This window comes from Physeter macrocephalus, chromosome 18, assembly GCF_002837175.3.
Source record: "Physeter macrocephalus isolate SW-GA chromosome 18, ASM283717v5, whole genome shotgun sequence".
Lineage (NCBI taxonomy): Eukaryota > Metazoa > Chordata > Mammalia > Artiodactyla > Physeteridae > Physeter > Physeter macrocephalus.
The window spans coordinates 37,286,966-37,305,197 of NC_041231.1; the positions used below are offsets into that span (position 1 = coordinate 37,286,966).

Consider the following 18,232-nt stretch of genomic DNA (forward strand, 5'->3'; position numbering starts at 1 on the left):
AAAAAAAAAAAAAAAAAAGGTGTGTATGAAGGGGGAAAGAGACAGGACTGCCATGTTCCTTGGTGATAATATTTAGGATCTAGCTATATGTATAGGAGACTTGTTGGTTGAGCCACATCTTTTCTTCTAGCTCCAAGATGGCCAATAGTTTCCGACTCATGTGTCAGTACCAGTTGATTGGTAAACTATCTGTAGAGTGTTGTGTTGAGAAGAGTTCTGCATTTTGTGGGAAAGAGAACTGTGATGGATTAGTACTGTCCGTAATGGTTACAGGAGAGGGAGGTAACAGCCTGCTTGACTATTATTTGACATCCTAAGAAGCAACAACTTCTCAGAGTCACTGTCAAGCCACTTGTGTATGGGGGTCATGTCCCTAGGATGGAGTATTTTATACCTAGGATCTCTATGATAAGGAATCCTATGGTGAATTTTTCTGGAGGTCCCAACTGTCAATTAGCACAGACTGAAATGCAGAGCTTCATTTTCCTAAGGAAAAATGAGCTGCTTTTTTGCTCTGAGAACTTTTCACCTTGCTTGGGAGCAGGGTGGGGGGGAGTTTACAAAATGTTTACATGTAGTAAGTAAAGTTTGGGGTCACTATTATTTTTAAATAAGCATGGGTATGACTCTATCATTATCATCAATCTATCATCTATATATATATTTTTAAAATATAATGCAATTAACAGTCAGAGTTCTAAAGAAATTTGTTTTTGATTATCTTTTTTTCTCATTTTTCAGATCTCTGATTGGATGCATTTTCTGGTACAGACTATGAAAAGAATGCAGTGAAAATTCTGGCCAACAGTGAAAATATTGGCTTAATCTCCAACTTAGTATAGCATTCCTTCTCTTCTGTAGCACCTCATAATAGAAGAAAAATGTATGGAAGTGCAAGAACAATCACCAATCTGGAAGGTAGTCCTTCCAGATCTCCTCGTTTGCCAAGGTCTCCTCGTTTGGGCCACCGAAGAACAAGTAGTGGGGGAGGTGGAGGAACAGGCAAGACTCTGTCCATGGAGAATATCCAGTCCCTTAATGCAGCCTATGCTACATCTGGACCCATGTATCTGAGTGATCATGAGGGGGTGGCTTCAACAACTTACCCAAAGGGCACCATGACTCTGGGAAGGGCCACAAATCGAGCTGTATATGGAGGCCGAGTCACAGCTATGGGGAGTAGTCCCAATATTGCCTCTGCTGGACTTTCCCACACAGATGTCCTTTCATACACGGATCAACATGGCGGTCTGACAAGCTCATCCCATCATCACCACCACCAGGTCCCCTCCATGTTGAGGCAGGTAAGGGATAGCACAATGTTAGACCTTCAAGCCCAGCTCAAGGAACTTCAGAGAGAGAATGACCTCCTCCGGAAAGAGCTAGACATCAAGGACAGCAAGTTGGGGTCTTCCATGAACAGTATTAAGACTTTCTGGAGTCCTGAACTCAAGAAGGAGAGAGTCTTGAGGAAAGAAGAGGCAGCCCGGATGTCTGTCCTCAAGGAGCAGATGAGGGTTTCCCATGAAGAAAATCAGGTAGGTTATGACTCATCTCAGTGTTTTTCAGCATTAGCTTCTCACGGGGTAGTTGATGCTTTGCAGATGGTACCACGGCCTGTGCAGAAGAAAGTTTGGCATCATCAAGATAGCTATGGCTTAGTATGGAGACTACCAGAGGGCATAGGAAATGTAAGGTTACAGCTTGTGATCTTTTTGTTTTCCAATAACCTTTTCACATTGTTGCAGAAGAGGGGGGATCACTCCTCATTGGCTAACTTTATACTTGGTTATTTTTGTTTTCTTTTCAGTAGTCACAAGAGCAGCTCAGATGTACTTCCTTCTGAATAGAAGAGGAAAACGTTGATTTTTGCAAGAGTAGACACTTTAACAGCAACATTTAGAGGGCCACATTTGACTGGTGAATTGATTTTTTTTTAATGCACCAGCAACATTTCCTTCTAGAATGAGGGAAGTTGGTTCACTAAATAGCAAGCTGAACAAAATTAAATGGGATTGGATAGGATGGGTTTGATGTCATGTTAGAGAAACACAATAAATTTTTTTTTTTGTTATTTGCGGTACGCGGGCCTCTCACTGTTGTGGCCTCTCCCGTTGCGGAGCGCAGGCTCCGGACGCGCAGGCTCAGCGGCCATGGCTCACGGGCCCAGCCGCTCCGCGGCATGTGGGATCCTCCCGGACCGGGGCACGAACCCGCGTCCCCTGCATCGGCAGGCGGACTCTCAACCACTGCACCACTAGGGAAGCCCCACAATAAATTTTAACTTGGTCTTTCTACCTTTATTCATTCAATATTAATTAAGCACCTACTATGTGCTTACTCTTTTTTGATCCATCTTCCATGTCATAGCAAGATTAGTTTTCCCATTGTCTACCTGCAGTTATGCCATTCCCGTGCTTTAAAACTCTCAATAATTACTCATTGCCTCCAGAATGAAGTGTACCTCTGGCTGAGCCTACAGCACCTTCTACTGGAATGCCTGAGCCAGCCTTTCCAGTCTTATCTCATACCACCTCCTTCCACATCTTCTGTGCTACCTGCACTACCACTTGGTAATTCTTGCACATACTCAAAGTTTCCCACCTCCTTTCCCTTCTGTTCCTTTCCATTCGTGGCCTTCCCAGCATCCCCTCTCCCTGCCTCTTTTTGTTCAGTCCCAGCTAGTCTTCATTTTCAAATCCTACCTATACTGTGAGGCTCATTTATATGCTGCTGTTCATAGGGTCTTTGGAGTAAGACATGCCTGGGTTTATATCCCAGCTTCACCTCTCATTAGCAGTGAGATAAATGCTAAGAGATGGGGAGTAGAGGCTGTTGTGCCATTTGGCTGGAAAAAATTCCCAGATGTCATTTAACTTTCTGTAGAAGCTGGAGGTAATTTTAACTTGGCTGAACTAGTCATTCTCTGATAGTTGGTCCTGATGCTGTCCTAAGGAAGCTCTCTGCCTTTCTTGGGGTCATCTGCTGGCTTCTATCTGTTTCCCTGGCTGCCACCCCTTTGGAGTCCAAGCGTTTGTAGAAGCATTTCTGATTTGTATGAGAATCTGCTCTTCGTTTTCCTTCTATGTGCAGAAAGCAATCACCTTATCCCTTTGATTATCTGACAGAGCCTTTGCTGGTTTTCAGATGTGGAAATATGATTTTCGGTTGGAACAGAAAGCTTTGTTCTTCATTCCTAAGTCAAATCAATGCCCTTCACTATCATTTCTGCTTTTTTCTGACTTCGCTGGTTTATGAAGTCCTGTTATTGCTATGTGCATTTCCCCAGTTCTGTACTGGTTTCCTTCCTTTTTTAGTGGTTTTGGAAAATGGTTAAAGCAGTTCAGGAATGATGCAAGTAGTGACAAAAAGTTTGGAAGCCATTTTTAAAACTGTCAGCTCCGAAATTACTTGTTTCTTATGGTTTTATCATTAAAAAATTTTTTGAGCACAGATCCCTACTTATACACGTATATTTATTTATAAATTACACAATGTGCTACTGTGCCAATACCTTATGTTTCTTCTTTGACATTCACAAAGAATTAATATGGAAAAGAAAAAATAAAATAAATAATTTATTGAGGTACATTTTAATGACACACAAAACCTTTTTGCTTTGACTAAAAACATTTTAAGCCCCTTGTCTATTTTGTAAGACATAGTTCAGTTTAAAGCAGGTAATATCCACAATTCCACTTAACTGTCCCATATTACCTTAGCCAGAAGCAAGTGAATATTTGAGGGAACCTCTTCCTTGTTCTGGAACCTACTATGATCACAGGCTACCTTGGTTACTGTGGGTGACATATGACTATGCAACATATGACCCAGTGAAAGCCCTAGTCTTAAGTAAACTATAATTATTTTCTTTTTTAGGTTAAAAATATAAAAGGAGGAAGAGGCATGGAGATTTTGAAAAGTCAATTTACTTGCAATATGAGGTAGTATTACAAAGTAAAGAATATAAAAATTGACAAAAAGCAAGTTATTTTAAAAAACTGAAGTGCCCCCCCCCGCCCCCAGCAGTATATCAGCATCCCTTTCAGGAGTATATTAATACCTGTTGGTCAGAATAGGGTAGATCCTGCTGCAGTAATCAACAGACCTCAAATCTCAGTGGCTTAACCCATCAGAGATTTATTTCTTATTCACCTGAAGTATGAAGCAGGTCAAGTGACTCGCCAGGGCAGCTCTCCTCCAGGCAGTGACTCAGGATCCAGGTTTTCCACATCTTGGCACGTGGCTTCAAGAGTTGCTACAGCAGAGGAAAAGAGTGCCTGTGGTGGCACATTGGCTTCTCAGTTCCTTGGACTGGAAGTGACACAAATGCAAGGGGGTGTGAAGTGTAGTCCTCTCTTCTTTCCAGGAAGGAGAGGAGAGTCAGATATGAAGGAGCAATACAAATTTCTACCAGTGGAGTTTTTATATTTGTCAGAAAGTAGAGCGAGATGAAATAAAGTTTGAGGAAGAACCCAGAGTTCTGCTGTTGCTGCTGTTTCTACTATTACTGCTACTGCAAGCAGTAGACATCAGTTGGGGGCTTACTATGTACTAGGCATTGTGCTTAGAGCTTTGTGTACATCATCTTATTTAGTGTTTGCATCAATCATCTGAGGTAGGTGCTAGATTTTTTTCTCATTTTACAGATTAAAAATAAAGGTAGAGAGAATAAGCAGCTTGCCCAAGTTCACACAGCTGGTAAGTGACAGAGCTGGGCTTTAAGGCTTTGGTCTATTTTTTGCCAACATGTAAGATCTTAACTTTATGATTACTACCTCCTTATAGGATCACTGAGCTATGAATAGAATCTTAGTATGATAGGAAGATTACACTTCATATGTTAGGTGAAAAAAAATGACTAGTTTTGATAGAATGATTAAGAATGTAATTTAGTTTAATTAGGATTTTTTTCTTAATTAGGAATTTATTTCTTCTTAAACTTTTCTGTATGGAAGAAAAGAATGTAAAAGAGAGAAACAACACTGGATTGTGGTGTCTTAACAACCACAACAACAAATGTAGTTCTACCAGGGGGTATTTGGATAATTAGAATTTCACTAACTAAATTCAGGTGATCTAAAACGATTTGAATTGTGCTATGTGAATAGAAATGGGAAGCAGTTCCATTATAGTGTGGAGGTGAGGATATTTGAATGCTCTTGTATATGAAATTCATAGTTCTGTGAATTTAATGATCACAGGCACAGACCTTTCACCCTTATGTGCAGTGTTACAGAGGTCTCCCATTCGTCACTTCCTTTGCAGTATATTTTGAAGTCCTTGTGGTTCTGTCAGAGGAAGCTGAACCAACTCCAGATCTAAGGGAGGATGTTGAACACCCGCCCTGTGTTAAAGGAAGTACAGACCTTGGAGCCAATGGGTAGGTGGCTATGACCAAATTTCTTATGTGTGAAGGGTAGACGCCCAGGTTCCTGGATGGATATTCCACCCCAGACCCCCTTCCCATTCACACTTCCTAGGTTCTCTCCAAGGCCCTACTTCTCAGCCACAAAGATCTGCATGTATAGAAATACATTTGGGATACTAAGAGTTGCAGTACTGATGTGTGGAATTTTTGGTTTGTTTGTAGAAACCAGAGTGCATGGATGAAGAGTTATCTGTATGCCAGCACTTGTTCTTTTTGCTTCACGATGTATTTTCTTGATGGAGGAAGAGTGGGGTGGAGTCTTGTGCTCTCAATGTCACACCTGTAGACTGATTTGGGGAGAGGTGAGGAGAAAAGATTTAGAATAGATGTTAGGCTGCCACTTGAGGTAGTCCCCTTTTTATTTTTAATGGCCTGTGGGGTTAGAGTGGATGTTGGGGGCAAGAGAATGCAACTGTGTATGGGGAAGTTAAGTGACCCATTTTTCTCTAAAAGATGATATGGTGGTCTTTTCTTTACAACTCCGTTCTATTTACCCATACAATGGAGATCAGAGAGAGAAAACATGGTAGAAAATACATTTTCAGAAAGTTCAGAAGGACTTATATCTTGCAGTTTTGTGCATATAGGTTATTAACTTTTCATATCCCTGGATTTTTAATGCAATTATTAACTTTGTATTTTTAAAATTATTATTATTTATTTCTTTATATTTGGCTGCATTGGGTCTGCGTTGCTGCGTGCGGGCTTTCTCTAGTTGCAGCAAGCGGGGGCTACTCTTCTTTGTGGTGCACGGGCTTCTCATTGCGGTGGCTTCTCTTGTTGTGGAGCACAGGCTCTAGGTGCGCGGGCTTCAGTAGTTGTGGTACGTGGGCTCAGTAGTTGTGGTTCGCTGGTTCTAGAGCACAGGCTCAGTAGTTGTGGTGCATGGGCTTAGTTGTTCCGTGGCATGTGGGATCTTCCTGGACCAGGGCTCGAACCCGTGTCCCCTGCAATGGCAGGCAGATTCTTAACTACTGCGCCACGAGGGAAGTCCCAAACTTTGTATTTTTATTGGATTATTTTTTCCAAATTAGGCGTACATAAAGCAGTTTTTAGACATTTTCCTAATTCATGCATGGCTAGTCAAGGATCTGCATGAATATAAATAGCATCACACTCTGGAAGATTGTACTAGATCTTTTACCCATCTCGTGTGTGCAGAAGTGGGACAAGGTCACTGGGAAATGTAATTTAAGAAGTGTAAGTAAACCTGTCTGGGGAATGTTATGGCTTTTAATCAATGGTTATGTGATAATTTCTATTTCTGGCTTAACACAATAGAAAATAATCTACTCTAAATCAATATTAATAAGGGTTTTTGATGAGTTTTAGAGCTAGTTTCACGTATGATTTATTGATTCTCATTTTGAGCCTGTAACTTGAAAAGGTCGAGGTGGATCACATTTCCGTGTTTCCTTTATTATTATTTTTTCTTTTATTTATATAACTGCAGGGCCATTTCAACAGAGGTCATTCAACTCTGTTCTAAAATATTCATTTCACTGTGAGTGTCCAGATATGAAGAGTTGTACCAGTTGGAAGTGGGTGACAGAATTAATTCTATCTCCTGCTGAGAAGGTGGTGAGGCAGCTGCATTGTGAAGGGGTGTCCATTGACAGTTAAATGCAGCTGCAGTAACCTTGAGTACTGAGTGTTTATGAGATCAAGGGCTTATTCCTGGAGAGTTGGGTCCCATCAGGTTTGTGGGTGGTACTTAAATATATTCACTACTCAGATCTGTCTTATCCCTATATCTTCTTTTGGGCACCATTCCTTCTACTACTCTGAGATCCGTGGATCCCTCAAAGCCAGGTTTCCAAAGTGTGTCCAGGGAAATGACACTTTCCAAAGGGGATCTTCTGGTCAAGTAAACTTAAGACACAACATACTAGATACTTCTCTCTTAGAAATTCAAACACTATATTTTGGGTTGAGTTGTGTCCCCCCTAAAAAAAGATATGTTGGGGTCTTAACCCCCAGCACTTCAGAATGTGACTTTATTTGGAGATAAGGTCTTTACAGAGGTAATCAAGTTAAAATGAGGTCCTTAGGGTGGGCCTAATCCAATATGACCGGTGTCCTTATTAAAAGGAGAAATTTGGACACAGGCATAGACATGCACAGAGAGAAGACCAGTGGAAGAGACAGGGTGAAGATGGCCATCTATAAGCCAAAGAGATACGCCTGGAACAGATCCTTCCCTCACAGTCCTCAGAAGGAAGAACCCTGCTGACACCTTGATCTCGAACTTCTGGCCTCCAGAACTGCGAGACAGTAAATTTCTATTGTTTAAACCACCCAGTTTGTGGTACTTTGTTTTGGCAGTCCTAGCAGACTAATATAACATATCAGCATGTGAAATGCTCTAACTCTTGCAGTTAAAAATATTTATTAAATTTGCTTAATCCAGCAATTTCCCAAACTTACTTGACCATGAAACTTTACCTTAAACTGAGCACTTATGTATTAGGCAGTTATTGCTGCAGTAATGCTGTCTAACAAGCCATACCAAAACTTGCTAGCTTAAAAAGATAAGCATTTACCTCTCCCTTACATATTTACAGATTGGCTGTAACTTAGTTGGGCAGGTCTGGACTCTGAGCACCAGGCTCTAGGCTGAAAGTGGGATTCAGGTACATTCCACGTGTTTCCACTTTCTCTTTGGAACAGCAGCTATTCAGGGCTTTGTCTTCTGATGGTGGATCACAGACACCAAGTGATCCAACCAAACCACATAGATGCATTTAAAGCCTCTGCCTGCATCATGTCCACTAACATTCTGTTGACTAAAGCATGTTATGTGGCCAAGTCCAAAGTCAGTGGGGTCAGGGAAATCTATTCCCTGCAAAGCAGAAAGGGAGTGAAGTGAATATATACATATATATATATATATATATATATATATATATACAAATCCTATCTGTCACAAACTATAAATATTCCTAGAACTAAGGGTATAAAGGCCACACTTTGGGAAAGCCTTCTTTAAGAGCAGCTCTGGAATTGCGACATTAAGTTTGAGTCTTCTAAAGTGGATGAACCCTTTCAGTGTGGTCAAAGTTTCCTTCAGTGGCTGGGCCTTCTAATATCCTAATGATGCCTGATTAATGGCTCACCTTCAGGCTCCTCCTCCTCTTCCTGAGGTGACTGACCAATGAAACTCAAGTGGAAATCTGGGAGATTCTAGGCAAAGTTTTATTTTCCTGATAAAGGAATAAATGTCACCAGCAGTGCTCCTTCCTCCTTCTTTCTGTCTTTAGTGTCAATATGTTGCCTGTTAGTAACCATGGAAGGAAGGACAAGAAAAGCATAGACACATATGTCTTACCACCTCTGAGCAGTTGCACCAGCCCCAGCAATGGCCTGCCTCCAGACTTCTAGTCATGTGAGAAAATAAACCCTTAGTTGTTTAAGTCACTGTTGGTTGGGTATCCTATTACTTGCAGCTTAGTACCTTCCTAACTGATAAAACATAGAAAATCATGAACTGATAATTATTATTCTCATTATCACCAGTCATCATAACCATAAAAATAGGTGCATTTCAGTGAGGTGAAATGAGACCTTAAAGGACCTTACACATGAGAATGAAGAAACCTACTTACTAATGGTATTGGGCAATACTCTTAAATAGTGACACGAATGCTACTGCTAGCCTGTATAAAATAAAATGGAAATTTATTAGTTCCTGCAATGAAATTGCAGAAAGGCTCAGGTATGGAGCTTGGGGTTGACTGGATCCAGGGCCTCAAACTGTAGCAGCACTTTGTCTCTCCCCATTGCTTCATTTCTGGTTCTCAATATCTGCCTGTACGTGTGAGCCTCATTTTCTCCTTCATGTGGTAGGTCATAATTGAAGTGGTAAGAGATCCCTGTATCTTCATTTATCATTTAGAAAATTTATGGAAAGACTTTGGTCCTGCCTTGGTTATATGCTTTCTCCAGGACTTAGTGAGTGTGTGTGGTGGCAGGGGACAGGTATGTGAGAAGGGGTTACCATGACTGGTGACCTATTAGAACTGCAGGCATTGGGAGAGGAGCAATTCTCTAAAGAAACTGACATGAAGGACGAAGGGATGCTCTAGGACAAAAGCAGGTGTCCACTGTGCTGACTTGAGCTGTCCTTAGTCACCCTCTTTCTCCAAATGTCTTAAGGGCTTGTAAGTCATATCAAGAGATTTGAGAAATTAAGAAGTCAATCATATGTCATATCTGTAAGTTTTTTTACTTTAACTCTGATTGGAAGAGCGAGTGTCTGTGTGTGTTTTGCCCAATGTTACATAGGCACATGGATTTAGAACTAGAGAAGATGAACTAGTTTGGCACCACAGCATAACTTGGAATGCTGAATCTTAGAAGAAAAAAAATTTCATCTTCTTCGTCTTGAAATAGTCTTCCTCAGCTCTTCAGAGAATAGTAGCTTTTGTCCACCTTTCCAGAAAGGTGGAAAAACTTTGGTCCAGACTTAGGCAATGACCTACTTAGACTGAAACCACAATTTTAAATGCCTTTTGTCTGTAGGTGAAAACTTCCTTCTTCCTTCTGAAGATAGATGAGATGGCACGGATCCAACAGTTGATTTATTTGTTTGCCAGAATGTAGGAGAATGATTTGAAGTGAGCTATATATCTTTGTCACAGATGTCAGCTGATTTTTACCTCAGTAATCTCTTGCAGTCAGCCCTAGGATCAGCCATGTGCACTGCATTAGTAGCCTTACAGATTTTTATTTCCAGGTTTTCTTATGAAAGACTTGGCTAATGGGAAGAAAATAAACATTCTTGCATGCCAGACCTTGGGAGAACTAAATGACTTCCATCTTCCATTTTCTCTCTGGATCACTTTATTTTGGCTATGGGATAGCAACAGCACACAATCAACCAAAGAAAACATTTTGGAATATTTCAATGAATAGATTATTTTAGTCTCACTTGTGCTGAAGGCGCTTTTTGAAACCAAGCTCTGGGAGGGGAAGGCAGAGGGCATTGGTCACCCCCAAAGTATTCACTGCCTAATAAAATTCCATATAGACAACATCTTCAGAGGAATTTAAGAAGCAAGTCTATATTGACACGAGAAAAAGTAACAGAGTGATTTTATCGGCCAAAGCAGATGGGGTGGGTTCTGAACCTGGCCTCTTCTGGCCAGAGTGCAATTTCAGTTTCTATAATTAGTTGCAGGTGGAGCTCCTGTGTTGTTGTTTTGGAGTCCACTGACATCTGTGTGCAAATTCCCACCATCCCCAGTTGGCATTTGAACTCAATAAGTGGTTTGGCTTTGCAGGAGTAGAGAAAATTGTAAATCTATTTCACACACACCTAGATAAAGCTGCTCTAAAGGTCAGGTTCTGAAAGCTGTGGAAAGCATTTTCAAAAGTTTTGGAAGTAGGTTTTAGGCAGAATGTGGGCATGCAGCCAAGAGCTAGAGCAGCCTGACAAACAGAATTCTGGCACGTGCAATTTCTTCTCTATTTTTCTGTGAAGCCAGCATTTGATTTTATCTTGGAAGTGACATGCAGCCATTTTGTTTTTTCAGTAGGAATATTCTGGAGAGAAGAAGTAATGACTTAAGCAGCTACTTCTTGTCTTATAAACCCATAGCTGGGCTTGTACTGTCTGACTCTGCAATATACATTGATCAAATTTACTTAGTGGTTCTCAACTGGGGGCAATTTTGTCCCCCAGGGCACATTTGACCATGTCTGGGGACATTTGGTTGTTGCAGCTGGGTGGAGTATGCTGCTGGCATCTAGTGGGTAGGCACCAGGCATGCTGCTAAATGTCCTACAATGCATGTTTAGACTCCTCCCATCCCCGCCATATTATCTGTCCAACAATGTCAATAGATGCAAGGTTGAGAAAACCTGAGTTAATTGGATGGTTACTATATCTTCATCTTTCTTGATACTTTGCCTATACTCAATTTATTCACTTTGTGAAGTGATGATCAGAATGTATATATTTATGTAAAAATAATGATTTAAAAGGCAAAACGACTCATCATTGTGTGGGTAAGAATTGTGAAAGATGTCTTAAAAAAAATCTTGACCTGGATTAGTAACCATGACTCTTCAAATACCTTGAATTCTTTTAGATGTAGACATTTGGTAAATAGAGATCAGTCTTATAAGGAGATGGACAACCTGTAAAGGAAATGAAACTTATTTTTTAAACTGACCTTTTATGGTGCTTTTCGTTTCTGTCTCACATTGATCTTGAAAGGGAGGGTGGATAAGCATTTTTGAGCTCCTGCTATGTACCAGGAACTTACTAGTTGCTTTCCACGTGCATGAGCTCAACAGCCCTGCAAGACATGTGGCATTCCCATTTTACAGATGAGAAACGAGGCACAGAGAGATTAAGTGGTCTGTCTGAGGTCTCACCATTAAAGAGAGCTGGGATTTGAATCTAAGGTATGCCTAGCTCCCAAACTGTGTTCTTTCCACTGTCTTGAAAGGGAAAACAACAGATTTGCTTAAAAACCAGGGAATTTGATGCTGAAGTGGAAGACCTAATATAGAGTGTAAGTAGTAGTGTGCTCCCTGACAGGATCTTAAGGATGTTGTCAAGGAGGTATACAGAAAGGATGGAAAGCAAGAATGAGGAAGGGAGTGTGTTGCCGGGAGCAACAGAGGATAGAGAGCAAGCAGGAAGGAGCAAATACGTTCTTGTCAAGTGAATGAACAGGGGAGAATGCCAAAGGAACACTCCTATCTTGGAAAGCCATCCAGAAGGCTGAGAGGAAGCAACTCCAGGACTGGCTGGAAAATTAAAACCACAGGTGGCAGAGGAATGAGAGAGATTATCTCTTAGGATGCTCATTAAAGGCCCAGCAGATCCTTTAAGGTGGTTATGATTTTGACAAATTTGCTGGGTCCACAAGAGCAGAGCATCAGGGATGGGGAAGCTCTTTTTTATGGATTATTGGACTCCAATGAGGATGGTCTCATTAACCCAGTTAGAATTTTCCTGACCTTGTCTCCGTCTTCAAGAACTTCAGGGTATATAGATGGCCTCCTGACCTAGGAGTCCCTCAACTGGCATCTCTCAGCTTCCTCTTCAAGTAATTTCTGACCTCACTGGGATGCTCACACCTATTCAGGAATTATCTTTTGTATTGTTCCAAATCTTGTCTCTCAAAGTCAGATCTTCCCCTCTTGGGTCCCAGCATTCCTGATTTCTGCCTTTCTTAGCAGCTTTGCCCTATGAAGCCTCTTCCTCGTCTTCTTTGAGAATCCAGCTCATTATTTACTGATTCATTCCATCACTTCTTGGTTAAGGGAGAATGTAGTTGCAAGTAGCAGAAACACATTCAAGCATGCTGAAGGAAAAAAATGGGGGATTTACTAGGAACACATAAGGGTTCCTCCCAGACTCTAAGGGTAAGTAGGATAGCCAGGTGTCTTGGGGGGCTGGAATTGAGTTAGTTGGAAAATGATCAGGAATAGGGACAAAGTCTCTCACTCTCTCATTTCTCTCTCAGTATCTGGTTTTATATGTTGCTTGTGAAAAAGTGGCCCCTAAAGGAAAGCATACATGTCTTCTCCATTCAAGTGCTCAATAGATACTGCTTAGTTTCTTTATTTCAATTTTGAATTCAGAGAAACAATAATCAGATTGGCCCAACTTGAATCAGAGTCTGTTCTAGATCCAGTCAGCTGTGGCCAAAGGAGTCATGAGCTCTGTGCCCCCCTTCCCACGCCCCACCCCCGGAAGAACTATGGAGAGTCTCTTTGAGAAAGGGCATGTTGGGTAGATTCTCTATCAAGGGAGCCAGTGGGTAAGGTGGTAAGGAGGACTGGACAGCTATTTCTGGGAAATATGTTTGTGCAACATATAATTGGGAGATTGCCTTATTTCAGTTATTAGGAAGACCAAGACCAATCAAAGAAAGTTAACTACTGTTACCTCTGTCTATAACTAGCTATTTCAGTAAGCCCTCTGGAATCGCTTGACCATCACACCCATCTTGTCGATCCCTGGCTCTGATTTTGCCCACTGCAGAAATTCCAGAAGTAGTGTTGACTGATACCAGGTTCATGCTATCTTATCTTAGTGGAACCCATATGGCTCCTTTACATAATGTCAGATTACATCCTGTATGGAACTTTAAAAAATTCTCCACAGTTTGTAAACTTTCTTAGTCTCATTGACACTTGGGTCTCTAAACTGGTTGAAATTTTGGTGATAGTATCTGTAGACTTTTAGAACTAGGCATGTTATAATCTGACATCTTCTATTCTAAGGTGTAACAGTTAGCTTGAGTTCTAAAAAATATTGGCTCCTGAGCACATATTATCTAAAAAGGTTGAAAAAAATTAAGATTCACCGATTTCTCCCTTGGAGGAGCTTTCTGAATTACCCATGTAAAATAATATAAAAGTTCCCAATGAATCCCGAAACCAGTAGAAATAAGTAAATATATGCGATGGAAAGTTGGATAGTGCACATGATGACCAAATTTAGAAACTACTCAAATTTAGAAATGCAGCAAATAATAAATAAAATTTGCCTTCTGAAATTTTTAAAACTTCTGTGATTTTAAACTTTGGGGACAAGGTACTTGCTGCGAAACTTTCATTAAACTTTGTAGTTTTCCCTAGGAAAATGTGCAAAATCTGAATTGTGCACAACATTTCTCCTCCCTACTCCTGCTCTGAACCCCAAGGGCATTTAGGTAAAACTCTGTCTAGATATTGCCATTTAATATTAAGTACATGTATTAGGAGTAAGTAGTTCCTAGTAGTTAATGAAATGAATGAGCTCTTGGTGATATGAGACATGTCTTTGGCTCACTGCTATTCAGTTTGTGCTGAGAAGTGGAGACACGTACCAGGATTTTGGTGATGGTTAGAGAGTGTGTATTTGGTAAGGTGGAAGCTTGTAGATAGACTGTACCACATTCACTAAATGTATTCATGTACAATATACTAGAGGTGGTAGATTTTCTTCCACCGTCAGGAATGTTACCTTGAAAGAGTTTGCTTAGTGTTGGGTGTCATAGTAAAGTATATGTTTAAATATTTCATTGAGGACTTTTAGGTTTGTCTTGGGTTGCCATAATTTCCCGTTCACCTGAGAGAATTCTATTTCGTTTCTTTGTAATTGCAAATAAATCTAAGACTGCAAATTAAATTATGCCATAGGCATTTGTGATAGAGCAAGAAACAAAAGATTTTGGTGAGTTAGAAAGTAAAGGTTAATTGGGTAACTACTGTGTTCCCAGTTACATGCTCAGGGCTGAAGAAGACTCTAAAGTAGTGTGAGACACACTTTCGGTCCCTTTACCATCTCATGAAAATTATTTGAGAGCCATTTTTTTTTTAATGTAGAATGTGAATAAGGAACATAAGAGTGATATACCTTGTTTTGCACTCTACTTTGGAGCTTGAACATGAAGTTTTAGCTAGGGAAGGAAATTTCTTGCTCATGTTTTTTAACCTTTCTCAGAAGAGTCCTTGATGTGAGCATTTTCTGTCTTCTCTAGAAGCCTAGCCAGAGTCCAGGAGAATGGGTACAGCATCCTCCCAGCACTCAGGCAGTGTGAGACACATGTTTGATCCCTTTACCATATCATGAAAATTATTTGAGAGCCATTTCTTTTTTTCTATGTAGAATGTGAATAAGGAACATAGCAGTGATATACCTTGTTTTTGACTCTACCTTGGAGCTTGAACATGAAGTTTTAGCTAGGGAAGGAAATTTCTTGCTCATTTTTTTTAACCTTTCTCAGAAGAGTCCTTGATGTGAGCATTCTCTGTCTTCTCTAGAAGCCTAGCCAGAGTCCAGGAGAATGGGCATAGCATCCTGTCAACACTCAGCCAATGTAGGGCCTCTGGATGGGGTTGGGGAGGGGGAGTTGTGGGGAAGATCTGGGCTCCTGCCTTTCTCAGGCAAGAGTGTGAGGTCTATGAATCACTTTCCCATTTAGCACACCCACCTGACTGCAGTATGTTCCCTTGATAAGAATAAAAATTATCAGTGTAGCTCATAAAGCACTTCCTACGTGTATTCTAAATGGAATAATGATATTTCAAACTCTGTGCCAAAGGGTTCACATATGGAGTCTCATTTTTCCTGTATGTTTCCTGATTTTTCCTGTATGTTCCTGGCTCTGTGAAGTAGGTACTGTTAGTATTATCCCCATTTTATATGCGAGCAAGGCAAGGCTCAGAGGGGAGGTTACTTGTCCAGGGTTACAGTTAGCAAATGGCAAAGCTGAGGTTGAGCCCAGACAGACTAACTCCAAAATTGGTTGCCAAAATCAGGGTTGGCTGAAATATCTAGTGGCCAGCCCTGTGTACACAAGGTAATCTTAGGGCAGGCATGGAGTCTGAATTAAACAACTTGGAAGCCCATGTTGAAAAAGTCATTGCCTTTCCAAATCCCATCCAGTATTTCTGATTAGCTTCTATGAGAAAGTCGCAACTTGGTGCCAGTCTTGAATGCCTTCTTAACACCTATTGTGTTTCCTAACCTTGCTGTAGGATGTGTAGGATCATTCATACATGATGCTTATATTGTAATTCTGGCAGCCATACTTTTGCGCTCTGCATCTGATATGTTGCCCGTTCAGAGTTTCTGTGAGCAGACTGGTAATGTGGCATTAGTGGGGCCTGCCTTCTTGGTTCTCGTTGGCTTGTCTTTGACAGTAGTTGAGAGCACCAGCTTTGGAAATTAATTTCCTGGCTTCCATTTCCAGCTGTGGGACTTTGGGCAATTTAGTTATCTGGCTGAACCTGTTTCCTCACCTGTAATGTAGGTATAATAATAGTACCTGCTTTAGGTATAAATTTACTACTATAAGGGTAAATTTAATAGGATTTAAGTTTAATTGGATTAAATGAGGGGGTTAATGTAAAAATATTTAGCACCATGCTAGCACGAGTAAACATTCAAATAATAGATTATGATGATAACCATGAGGGAAACCAATCTGGGGACAAAGGCAACACATAAGGGAGTTAGAGAGCTGAGGGAATGGCAGAGAAATGGAACCAGAGCCATACCTGAAGACTGTCCCACCTCTGGATTTCCTGCAATTTTTATAAGCCAATTTGAGTTGAGGTTTACTAATAGCCCAGAGCATCTTGATTGGTAGACAGGGCCCTCTGTTTAGAAGCTTTGTGGTTACAAAAACGAGTAGGTCCTGGCTCCTGCCATGAGAATGTAGTCTAGCAGGGAAAATGCTGTACTCGTAAAAACCTATTAAAAAAAGACCCATTAAAAAAAGGGAAGAAAGTTGTACCTGCCACTAAAACATACAATTAAAATGCTTTAGAAACCCAGAGAAGGAAGGGATGAGGGAAGACTTCATATAGGGAAAGTGGCATTGGAGTCAGGCCTTGAGAATGGACTAATATTCAAAATGGTGGAAGGTGGGAACAGGGGTGGGTGGTGGGGAGTCCAGACTTTCAATGGAGAGAATGGACAAGAGAAACTAGATGATTAGAGATTTATTTCATAAAGCATTGGGATGAAGGTAGGGCAAAAGTAGTTGTCCAATTATTGCACTTATGTTTAAAGAGGAGAAAGAGAAATTGGACCTTGGAGATCACCTTAAAACTTTTTTCTGATTCAAGAGAAGTAAGTATGGTACTTAATATTACATGGAGGCACTGTATTTTGCTTCCATGATTTTTCCTGTATGTTCCTGCCTCTGTGAACTCCTCTGCCATGGTACAGCAGAAGGATGAGTTTAAGACCTCCTCTGTCAATATGCCGATGGTCAAAAGGGAAGGATGCTTACAGACTCAGCAGAAGCTCTGCGTCTTTTGAGTTGAGAACACCCCAGTTTTCTTTGGCTCAGTTCTTTGACATGCCTTTTCTGTTATTAATATGTGTGTGTGTGTGAGAGACAGAGACAGAGGCACAGAGACAAAGAGACAGAGAGAGATAGAGGGACAGAGAGAGAGGAAAGGAGGGAGAGAGATGGAGGGGGAAATGCCATCTCTAAAATGTCATCACTGGATGCATAGGTATTGTTATATGCCAAGGAGATGCCATATTACAGTCTTGGGAATGTTTTTTCCCTATTGTCCTGTTATTCTTTCTCCTTTATAGATTCAGTGGAATTAGAATACCCTGCTCTTGAAAGCAGTTCAGACGAGCTTCTTAGGGATGGGTAGGAGAGTTTTCTTGCCTGAGATATTGACCCCCTTAGCTGAATCTAAGCCAGTTCCTGTTGTTTTACAGATGGCTACTCTGGAGAATTTTGGACCATAGTCAGACTTTTCTATTGCTAAAAAAAGGGAGACTCATATTACATTTTTCTGCTAGGCTGCATTGAAATATTTTCTGCAGCATAAGGCGGAAACTATAAATTTTTGTATCACTATAGGGAGTAATAGAGAAAAAAGATGAGGATGATTTCCCAGTAAATGCTGTTGTCTAAACTCTCGGGAAAGGCAAACTCTCAAGTTGTCCAAAGAAGATCACATGGCTTCCAGGTCTAGATAGCTCCACACATTAATCCAACCAAGCTAGACTCCCGAGGACTCAGAGGAGGTGTTTGATTGATTGATTTTTAAAAAACTTTGGCCTGTTTTATTAATCTCTGTCTACTGAATCCATCTGCTGCATAATCTCTGTCCAGCTAAAACTCTTATGATGACACTTTAATAGTTTGTACCAAAGGAATGGTCTCTCATATCAAGTTCTCTAATCTCTCCACTGGTCTTTAGATGTGTTTACCTACTTTCCACTGGAGATATCACTGCTGTCCCCCAAGGGGATCAAACAAAATGATGACTGAATGGCTGAAATGGATCAAGTCAACAAATATGGAATTTCCACCATTTTCT

At 40.7% G+C, this 18,232-nt stretch overlaps 1 protein-coding gene across 3 annotated transcripts in view; it reads left to right on the forward strand.

Moving 5' to 3' along the window:
• ERC2 (ELKS/RAB6-interacting/CAST family member 2) overlaps positions 1 to 18,232 on the forward strand; it is a 991,464-nt gene that overhangs the window by 31,106 nt on the left and 942,126 nt on the right. For all 3 annotated transcript variants that reach the window (XR_008615821.1, XM_024123747.2, XM_024123746.2), the window contains exon 2: positions 742 to 1,538. Coding sequence is in view for 2 of the 3 variants with exons in the window: in XM_024123747.2 (XP_023979515.1) it covers positions 882 to 1,538 (657 nt within the window). In the remaining variant the exon portion in view is untranslated. The remainder of the gene's footprint in view (positions 1 to 741; positions 1,539 to 18,232) is intronic.